Below are 11,007 nucleotides of genomic sequence, written 5' to 3' on the forward strand. Positions count from 1 at the left end.
CACATGTGCGTGTGTGCTCGTCGTACTTCGACAACATGTAATTCTTGATTGATGCCTGTCACGGGCGATGTTGTACTCTGTACGTCATGGGCCGAGAATCATGAGGTCACCGGACCGCCTAATCCCAATCTCAATTCACCCCAGGTTTTTGGGACAGCAAACAAAGCAAAAAGTCCTGTGGCCTGCGGTTGGAATCCTCTCTCCATATATATGTAGTTTATCTGGTGTACCTTGTTCTTGTTCTCGTTAAACAATTCTCCGTCTTCTACTTTCTTCATAAACCGTTTCCTACTGCATCCATTCTCGTCCAGCTATAGTATTCATAAATTAATCAAGTAAGCAATGGCTGACGATTCGAACGCTATATTACGTCGTCGTTCGTCTCTGCGTCAGCAGCGTCGTCTCTCTCTACAGTATGAAAACAATTCCTGGGCTGCACCTCCCTCTGGGGTATGTATATCTACTTCATCAGTTGAGCTGTGCAAGCCCTAACTTCTTCATTTCACCAGACCATCTACGCTGGTCTATCGACATTAGTCGAGGACGGAACGGTGACTATTGCTATCGCCATTCGCGATACCACCTATCTCTTAGACTTCATCCAAGAATCGCTCTCCCTAAAAGATGACCAGTCGTTATGCCCCGTGCTGGAGAAATTCGTGATAAACCAATTGCAAGAATGGAGTGACGTCCATATGGAGAAGTTCATTGGTTTAGCAATGCCAGAGCGCATCGCGAAACAATGCCCCAGCCTGTGCTCGAGGCTCTGGGCTGAGCTTGATATCATACCTCTAGTTCTCCCCGAAGGAAGTAGAAGGGAGGGTGATGACAAGTTCACTTTCGGCATTCCTGACAGCAAGACCTGGAAGGTTAGAGGCATTGATGAACAGGCCGAATCAATGGGCCGCAAATGTGTTCGGTAAGATAGGTCCCGGTCCACGGTGGTTCGACAAATACTGAAGCTGTCTAGTTTGTTTGGTCCAGAGAATATTCCTCTGCTTCAGGTCGGCTTCCTTGGTATAGTAGAGGTCGACACGGCATTTCATGTGCGCTTGACCAACCTGGAGGACTTTGAGAAGACGGTTTACCCCAAGACCTGGAGGGCAGTTCAACATTATGCGAATGATCTCAAAGAAAGAGAAACAAAGATTGCCTTTTTCAGTGCCACCCCTCAAGGTGGAGGTGTAGCCCTCATGAGACATTCTCTCGTGAGATTCTCGTATTCGCTGGGAACCGATATCACATGGTAAGACTCAATCATAGAATTGCTTGGCTTTCTCGGATGGTAGTCAGACGTCAACTGACCCTGTGGTCTAGGTACGTGCCCAAGCCACGGCCGGGCGTCTTCCGTGTAACCAAAAACAACCACAACATTTTGCAAGGTGTCGCTTCCCCTGAGGAGAGGTTGAGCGAGGAGGATTGGGCGCAGGTGACGGAGTGGGTCAATGAGAATGCGAAGAGATACTGGTTGATCCCCGGCGGCCCTCTGCAACACCCCAGAGATGGAGGAGCCGACGTGGTTATCATTGATGATCCGCAGATGCCCGCGTTGATTCCCATTGCGAAGAAAATTGCCCCGGACCGACCGGTTATCTTTCGCAGTCACATCCAACTTCGCAGTGACTTGATTGACGAACCGGGGACCCCGCAGGCAGAAGCTTGGGGGAGACTCTGGGAATACATAAAGCTTGCAGATATCTACATTAGCCACCCTGTGAAGTCCTTTGTGCCTAAGAACGTGCCCCGAGAGAAGGTGGGATACATGCCTGCATCGACGGACTGGTAAGGCAGTGTCAGCCTAGTGTCACTGGAGAATGTGACTGACAAGCCCTTTTAGGTTGGATGGCCTGAACAAGAACATGCGAGAATGGGACATTGCCTACTATGGTCGGGTTTTTAATTCCTTTTGCAGAAACTCGGGCATGCCCACTATTGACTACCCTGAAGGTGCGATACGGCCACCCACGCAGCCCAATTACATTGAAGCTTGTAGACTGACATATAGCAACATGAAAACAGATGAATATATCGCTCAGATTGCACGCTTTGACCCGTCGAAGGGCATTCCAGAGGTTGTAGAATCATACGTGAAATTCCATCGGCGGTTCACCGCTGCATTTCCCGACAGACGGGCCCCCAAGCTGCTGATCTGCGGCCACGGCTCTGTTGATGATCCAGATGGTACGGTGATCTACGATGCCGTAGTCACCCACATCGAGGAGAACCTCCCGGATCTCGCCGAGCAGATTTGTGTTGTGCGACTGGGTCCGTCAGATCAGCTGCTAAATGCCCTCCTCTCGAAGGCTAAGGTGGCTCTACAATTGTCTACACGGGAAGGATTTGAAGTGAAAGTGTCTGAAGCCATTCACAAAGGAACACCAGTCATTGCAACTAGGGCTGGTGGCATCCCTCTTCAAGTGGCTGACAAACAGAACGGCTTCCTTGTGGAGGTGGGAGACACCGACGCAGTGGCCCAGCATTTGTTGGACCTCTGTACGGACGATGAGCTGTACGAACGCATGCACAAGTTCGCACTCAACAATGTGTGCGACGAGGTGAGCACCGTCGGCAATTCACTGAACTGGCTTTACATGGCTTCAAAGCTGTCTAAGTCCGAAGAGATCAAGCCGAACGGGCGATGGATCAACGACATGGCTCGCGCCGAGGCAGGCCAAGAGTACACCAGCGATGAAAGCAGATTGGTGCGGGAGCTTTGCCCCCAGAATGGTCTGAACGGGCACTAAAGCCAGACCGATGATATGGTCTGGCTTCGATAAGTAGATACTAATGACCGTGAACGAATCTCCACTCGTGGACGTCAGGTAGTTAGAAGCCATTTGTGGACCGACCGTATGGATGTATGAATTCTTGAGATGTAAGCGAGATGTGGTTAAACCATTTCAAATGAAATCTATACAGAAACACTCTAAACAACCGGGGGGGTATAAGAACAACACCATAAAACAAGAGAACAAGGCACAGTCATCACACATCAAATCCAACCATCTCTACCTCCCAACCAACCGATACCTCTCCCTAGCCATACCCCCCTCAGCCCCCTCCACCCCATACCCCTCACCAACCTCCCCGACAATTCTCGCCGGCGCACCACCAACAACGCACCAACTCGGCACCACCATGCCCGGCGCAACAACCGCCCCATCAAGGACATATGCAAAATCCTTCAAGATGGCCATACTCCCAATCACCGCATCCCTCCCAATATGCACATGGTTCCCCACACTAGCCGCCTCCACAACCGCCCTCTCCCCCACAAAAACATGATCCCCAATCTTCAGCGGATAGAACGAATGCACGCCCCGATGTAACCTGGACGGGGGCCTCAGCACAGCCTGTTTCGATATATAACTATAGCGCCCGATGGTAATAGCGACGGACGGGGTCGACGACGTCGCCGGCTGCTGTCCCCCCTGGTCACCGCTCGCACTGGAACTAGTGGAGGTACGGTACAAGTCGCCCCGAATGACGCTTCGCCCTGAATGACCGTTTTACCGCCGAGGATGATATGCTGGGTTCCATGAATTTGAGACCGGCGGGAGATTTTGTTCCCGGTGTCCTATCACGCCGGGGGGGGTGGGGGTTAGTGGGTGCGTGCGGGATTGTGGGGATTGAGTTTTGGGGACGTACTGTTTCGATGTACTCGCCCTTGGCGACTTTGGGGGGCATTTTAGGTAGACCGTGTACTTGGAATTTGACCGGTTTCAATGGTGGATATTTGTTGATGCTTTTCTGATCCGATGCGTTAATACAACTAGGTTGATGTTGGCGGGCGGTGAATAGCTCCGGAACAATTTCCGCTCTGGGGTTAAGGCGGTGTGGGCTTTTTATTTGGTTTACGATACGATGGGGCTAAGGCTCTTTGAGAAGGCGGTACCCTTGGCCTTAATGCGCGCTACTTTGTACGGAGTAGTGGAGCCCTAGGGACCTTGTCGATGAGATAGGGGGTTTTTTTCTGCGAGGGTCCTAGTATACCCCTTATCTCTGTACCCAATGGGTCGTTTCGAGGTGGAGAATTATTCAGGGCGGTTAAGAAAAATAGATAGCGCGTTTATTCTATAGAGCCAGACAGGTGATATCGAGCTTGAACCCCTGACGCTGCAAACCATTCAACCTTTCCCGATCGAAGATTCTGCCCGTCAGCCCTGAGGGAAGCAAGAAATGGCCCCACCTGATGTGGATCAGCCCTCCTAATCACAAACCCATTCCTGACTTGTAGTTGTAACAGTATTACCCCTGCAGCTGGATCTATCACCCTCTTGTAAGGCTACCATTCCCAACCCACGAAGCCCGACTCAACTCCGAAGTACTCCATACTCCCTACAGCTAGTGATTCCACCTCTCCAAAAATCCAGCAAGATCCTGGAAGTTAACCGCCCCATCCAAAATACGGAGGGCAAGACAACGGATAACACCGGGAAAGAAATCCGAACTATTATCCAACTATAAAACAATAGTATCCGACTAGCTTCGTTTTTGAAATAGCAATCCGCTCATTGGAACCACAACCATTCCCACTGGTCATTAAGTAAAACAATAGTAACTTACCTAACTAACTAACTACGTACCAAACAAGGCAAAGGGAAACAAACCCAAAGTAAACCAGACAAAAAGGGGGGATTTAGAAGATAACCATCAGGATAAGACAGGTCATAGAGAGACTGTCCAACTGCGTACAGCCTGTCATATTTCGATTTCGATACCCCTTTGTGTCTGGTGGAGATGGAAGCTGGTAGCGCGCTAGGTATGTAGTCGACATTAACCTGAGTTGAGTGGCATGATACCGCAATTTGGGGGTCCGGCGCTCTATGTAAAATGGGATGCAACCTGTCAGATGGGTGAGTGAGGTGGTTTAATTTCCCAGGACTGGTTGCGAGGTGCTCATTTTTGGTGAAGAGGACTTGTCTTTGGCTGTACATGGGTTTGGGGGAGAGCTGTCTATGAGATGCTGCACATTTAGGGTTGACTTGTGCTTGGGGATTGAGTTTCTACCTGCGAAAGAGGGTTGGCCTTACAGTGGATTAGTTTGGTGGGGGGGACAAGAGGGTATGGCATTGGCTTGGCCGTGTAATACTACGCTCGAGACTGGTGATGAGGAAGAGCCTGTTGTAGCATGAATCGGGTCTTGAAACAGTGTTCCACAGGGACTTGGATCCTCCAAAAGGGCGATGGGCAAATGGACGATCGAACTACAGCGAGCAGGCATAGTTAAGACTGGATTACGGGCAAGATATAATGGTTTGAGATACCTGACACCCCCAATAATATACCGAGAATACGTTTAACAAATCCAGAACCAGCTTTGTGATCAATTTTGCGTGGTACAAACAAGGAACTAACACTGTTGCTACATTTGTAGTATATAATTAATGATGTCAATATCAACCAAGCATAACGGCATACAAGTTCGAACAGAAGAACTAGGATATCTCGCAAAACCATTTTCAAATACAATATAACACGTTATTCAGCCTCGGTGTTCAGATCAATCCCCAAAAGAATGGTGATTTAGGAGGTGAGGCGCTTCTTGGGAGTGGGAATTGCACCGTCGAAGTGGACCTTGAAGGCTACGGAGAGAGCAGGTTAGTTTCCTTCCTAGCATACCAGAAGCTGTACCAGGGACGACTTACTCGTTGGGAATGGAGAGTAGCTTCCCCAATCCTCTCGCAGATAGACGTAGTAACCGCCCTCACGCTGGATCTTCTTCAGCTGACCCTGGGGGCCGGGCGCACGCCGAAGGTTGTCCAAGCCGCCGACAACACGTAACATAGACGTCAATGCAAGCAAGGTCGTTTCCTTACCCAAGCCAGTATGTGGGCCGAGACCGTACTGGATGTAAGAATCCAGAGGGCGGTCCAGATGCACTTCATTGGGATCTGGGAAGACCTGAGGATCACGGTTGGCTTTGACCTGTTGGATGTTAGCCATGTCACAGCCGCGAGCCTTGCGGGGCAATAAAAAGTCACTTACAGCACCAACGAATACTGTGTCGCCACGCTTGATCTTGACATCGCCGGTCTCATCGGTCATGAGGAAGTCAGCTTGAGCTTCGCGGTAGGATCCAAATGTTCCATTCAGACGGAAGCCTTCTAGGCAGTAGCGCATCAACTTGTCTTCAGAATCTTTGCTGTCCTCCTTGGCAAGGCGGTTAATCTCAGGGAGATGCTTCTTGCCCTCAGAAAGATAGTAGTCGATGATTTGGGTAAACTATTTAAATGTGTTAACAGCGAGCAGTGTAGCAAGAGTAGATGGAGCGTACCATTTGAGCCTGGTTGTGGACCATTGCCACAGCTGCTGGTAGAACCTGAGAATAGGTGACATCGGAAACACCCAAGCCACTTTCCAGAAGCTTTTTGATCAACTGATCACCGTACTCCTTCAAGGCGTTGTGGTCATTGTGGCGATGTCCAATGATGCCGCTGAGGAATCCAGGAGAGCTAATGGATTTGACGTGACTCTCAACGGAATGGCCCAGCTGCTGAGAGACAGCACGAGCCGCGTGATGAAGAGAGAAAGACTTGGTCTTATCGACATCGAAGAAAATGCTATTAAAGATCACTGCCATACTCATGAAAGTCTCGTTCTCGGTGAAGACTCCACGCGAACTCTCCTTGGTCTTCAAAGGAAGAGAGAACAGCTTCGAGGCAAAGTGAACAGGCGCTAGGTTTCCAATACTATAGACGTGGTCAGCTCTTGTACTGCGGTCGTAATGTTCATCAGGGTAACTTACTCCCGAGTGATATCAACTTGCTTAATTCCCGCAAGATTTCCGGATTTTTCTTTCAGAAGTTTGGCAGTGATGTCTTCATAGAATTCCTTGATGCTGTTACGCCACTGGTCATTGTTCAATGATTTGCTCCAGAAGTCATCGCCACCTTTAGCAGAGGCGAGCGGAGTATTGCCGCTCCAGACCACGCGGAAGTCCTCTTCACGTTCCAAAGCCAGCTTGACATTGGGATAGGACACCAGATTCCCGTGGGGAGGGGTGTATGACGGGCGCTCGTAAGAGTAGTGAGATTCCCTACCCAGATCCTTCATAATCTCCCTGTTCTCACTGGGGATGGTCATGGGATAATGGGCATAGATGGAATCAGACTTAAACCAATTGGGGAAGGCTTTGGTGGCAAGCTTGTAGAAGACACATCCTTGGTTGACGTTCAGGTCGTAACGAACCTCATTGTATCCCCAGTTAGTCAGGTTCCGGGGATTGTAGTCGACCTATAGTGCATGTTAGATGAATGGTATTGTTATTCCATGGAAAGGGCAAACTTGCAGTGTAGAAACGGTCGCCACGGACAAGAGCCACAGCGTCAGACAAAACCGCACGAGAGATCGTATATGTAGGAGCAATTCCAACACCTGGTACCATAGGCTCCTTGGCTTCCTCAGAAACAATACCGGGGTAGAGTTCTACGTAGTCTGGGTGCCCATAAAGATGCTCGAGGGCCTCAGCAACTTCATCGTTGCGGTTGATCTCCTTAAACGTCTCATATGGCTTCAGGCCGAAGAACTTGCGGAATTCGTTGAGGGAGCCAACATTCCACCTACGCGCCTGGTTGATGCCCAGAATCTCGACTGCCCGAAGGCACTTGGGCACGTTCCGTGCGCCAAAGGAACCTATTGAAAGATGCTTAGCTTGTATGATTCAACACTTATTCGCCGGGTAGGGGACTTACCAGCAACATCCTCGGTTGCATTGGCGAGAATGTTTACGAGTTCTTCGTCCTTGAAAGTGCCATCCTCTTGACGTTGAAGGTGGGCGAAAGTACGCTCCGAGGGGTCCTTTGAAAGACTCCTATCGTACTTGCCAAGCCCCTTTATAAGGTCTTGGATTGAAACTTCCTCAGCGGGCTTTCCCATTAGCTCCTCATAAATCTGCTCCGTCCATTTCTCGTCGTTGGCGCTGATGGCAGAATGCCAGCGATAGGCAAGATTGAACTCCACAGAGCATTGGTTACCCAGGCCAGATGGCGTGGGATCGCTGCCCTCCATTTGTGCTCGTGGATCCTGTATGTGATTAGATTTCCTCGCAGCATAGAACAAGAGTGTTAACTCACCAGGCACCACGTGCTGTTAACTCTGTTCAAGTTGACGATTGTACGCAGGTAATCATATAAGGTGATATTGATATACAAACCACACGTGACTCTGTGGCATGTTAGAAAGCCCTGAACCTGAGTGGGATGGGATAAACATACAAGCGACCGGTCTGGAAGAGATCTTCATCGTATTTCGCCCAAGCCTTCTTGAGCTGTTCTTCGCTGAGTTTCGGGTTAGGCTGAGGCTTGGTGAAACGACCATTCTCATTGATTTCGGCCAGTTGTTCTACAACATGGTTGTGGAACCTAAGTCATACTTCTTCGTCAGCAAAACACCATGTAGCTAAAGCGAGGACGACTGACCTGTTCAGCATGACTAGCATAACGCAGCAGGCAGGAGGAAAAGCCTGAAGTCGGGGTTCGGAAAACGAATCAGGCTTCAGTTTGCCATCCTTATGTGTACGAACCAAGTCCTGCTCTTCTTGGACATCACCGTATAAGATAGAGAGATCCAAGTAACCTGAAGTTTTGTTCATATGGGGGTTCCTGGGGTCGGTCTGGAAAATATCTAGTAGAGCCTTAGCAAGGAATCATGGAGGTGTACCGTCCATAATTGTCAACTCACCGTGAATGATCAAAGAGGCCCAGTCGAAGAACAGACTTGAAACCTTGTTCGGGTGAGGGGTGAACTTCTCGCGAGCAAAGAGACAGTCAAACACCAAGCCTGCATCAGGCAAGCCACCTGGCTGTATTGTAAGGGGAGCGATAGACCTCGCATATGGCGTGTTAGCAGCGCCCAGCCATGGCAAGGTAGGGTTGTTATTGGAGCCATCAGCGGATCGGTAGGAATATTCGGGGCCCACAAATCTATATCCTGATTAGTGCCACCACAATTGAGCGTCAACAGCTTCTTGCGTCAAATCAACTCACGAGAGCGGGGGATGAGGCAGGGAGTCCCAAAGCTCATTTAGGAATTTGTTTGTGAGTTCGGCGCGAGTCTTAGAGTTTCCTGGAAGACCGCTAACGAGCTACATCGAGACAAATCATTGTCAATAAATGCCGTCCTCCCACTAGATCGCCATGTCATTGAGTAATCTTACTTTGATGATGTTCTCCATAAGCATTGTTTTATCGTTAACGAGCTCCCCTTTCAACTTCGTCCTGACCAGCTCCTTCGCGGTTGTAAAACCTTCGTAGTCAAGAGATTGGATGTCTTTCATGAGACTACCATGGTGCTGCTCAAACGTGGCACCGTCGCCGGTCTGGTTTGGCAGAGGGCTTTGGGAAGCATGGAGGACTTGCGCATACTTGTCGAAAACCGACGCGCTATCCGCTGTTGCCTTACCGCTTGGTTCTTGATCCGAAGACGCCTGGCGCGCCGGGGACACTTTGGACTGGCGCTTGTCTCCATTCACCTGAGTTCCATTTTGCTTGGTTTCGCGGTCATTCTTCGATTTTTTGAAATTTGTAGAAAATCTCCGCAACATTATGATTATGGTATATGAACAGATACGAAAGGTGATCAATTTAAGGATAAGCAACTCCAAAAGGCGCGAAGCGGGGTATAAAAGAATGTGAGCAAAGATCAGAAACGGAGGAGAATCTGGACCGACAAATGCTAAAGGAAGTTTCCTGGGTGTCGTCGTACGGAGCAGTAGCTTTAAAAGCGCAACACAGCATGGAGTCAAATCGCTACCACAGCTGCGGGTGGATCTTGGCCGCCGAATCCGATTGATAGCAAAACTAATTAATCAGTCTAGGGGTAGATTAATTGCACAGCTGAAATTTATCGCGGATGCTGTCAAGTAATAGTACCTACTACCTACCATATGGGTTAGACCCGCGGGTGGCGTAGGAAGGATCATGTTTGGTCAATCCTGTTGACCTGGGACGAGAGTGGACTCAGTGGAGATGCTCAGACTGGCCAGTCAAGGGGGCTTCATCGACCAAGGATGGTACACTTTCCCATCTGTTCAAGTTCATGGAACTGCGCATTGACTTCGGGTCGTAGAAGGGATCTGTAAGTAGCTACGGAGTAATTCTTCGCTAACCACTGTGGTACCGTACAGCCGACCCACCAGCATAGGAAAAGTCTAATCGTCAGCTTGCATTACAGAAAGTCATCATCATTGTACTGGTGAATAGGCCAGCTGATCTTTGGTCCACTGCGGGAGGTGTAGCCAGCCACCAACAAATGTGGAATCTGCAGCGATCGCGTACTCCGTAGATGCCAAGTTGATAATCATGGCAAGGTGGAACCGTGGAATTGGAAGAGCTCAGGCTCCACCTCGGCTCCAGACTGCCAATTGTAGAGTCTTGTTCCTGCTGGCCCAAGCTCCAAGCTAAGTGCTACAAAATCATTGGCGGGGGCATGCTACCCATCATCCATGAGCACGATACCGACGAACATGAATCAGTCCTCCGTCGTATAGTATTGTGGGTACGCGTGCTGGAGATATACTTTCCTAGCTTCTCCTATACCCACTGTCCCTCACCGATCAACACCATGAGTAATTTGAAAGTTAGATGATTCTGAATGGTCCTCGAGAATGTAAGGGTGTAGGTCTTAACGGAGTAGATTAAGCGATACCAGTAGCGAAGGGCCTCCAACGAGACTACTAGTAGATAAGAAAGGTTATGTCATTGTGAGAGTGCTGACACAGCAAGGTAAGCACGATATATGGAGTCTAAGCTTGCGGGGACATTACTCCGTATTTCGGCAGACTTTTCTCGCCCAAGCCATGATCCTGTCATGATGGAGTCCAATGGAAAATGGCTAATTCCTAACTTGTAGCCACGCGCTCGAACACGGGATCATCGTCATTTAACTTTGTCTTAGTCGTGACCTCAGTGGAGTCCCGTGGGTAACCCTCGCCAAAAGGAGTGGGAAAAAAAAAAGTGAAAGGGGGGGGAAAGAGGTACACACGAAAAAAGCCTAGAATAGTTAACC

At 49.5% G+C, this 11,007-nt stretch overlaps 2 protein-coding genes across 2 annotated transcripts; one reads left to right on the forward strand and one right to left on the reverse strand.

Annotated features, from left to right (window-relative positions):
• Positions 1–342: 342 nt before the first annotated feature.
• On the forward strand, positions 343–2,744 carry ccg9 (putative trehalose synthase (Ccg-9); the record flags this gene model as incomplete). Its single annotated transcript, XM_022537443.1, has 6 exons — positions 343–450; positions 510–919; positions 971–1,246; positions 1,318–1,782; positions 1,838–1,947; positions 2,020–2,744. 6 exons carry the CDS (start codon positions 343–345, stop codon positions 2,742–2,744), a joined length of 2,094 nt encoding a protein of 697 aa, XP_022384727.1.
• Positions 2,745–5,526: 2,782 nt separating this feature from the next.
• Positions 5,527–9,544, reverse strand: ABOM_010316 (peroxidase/cytochrome P450 family protein; the record flags this gene model as incomplete). The annotated part of the gene is made up of 13 exons (XM_022537444.1): positions 5,527–5,585; positions 5,649–5,928; positions 5,989–6,225; positions 6,278–6,692; positions 6,749–7,236; positions 7,316–7,635; positions 7,695–8,025; positions 8,076–8,166; positions 8,217–8,363; positions 8,421–8,625; positions 8,683–8,924; positions 8,988–9,085; positions 9,158–9,544. The coding sequence occupies 13 exons, from the start codon at positions 9,542–9,544 to the stop codon at positions 5,527–5,529; spliced, it is 3,300 nt and encodes a 1,099-aa protein (XP_022384725.1).
• Positions 9,545–11,007: the final 1,463 nt, after the last annotated feature.

Source organism: Aspergillus bombycis (assembly GCF_001792695.1).
Source record: "Aspergillus bombycis strain NRRL26010 chromosome Unknown contig00123, whole genome shotgun sequence".
NCBI lineage: Eukaryota > Fungi > Ascomycota > Eurotiomycetes > Eurotiales > Aspergillaceae > Aspergillus > Aspergillus bombycis.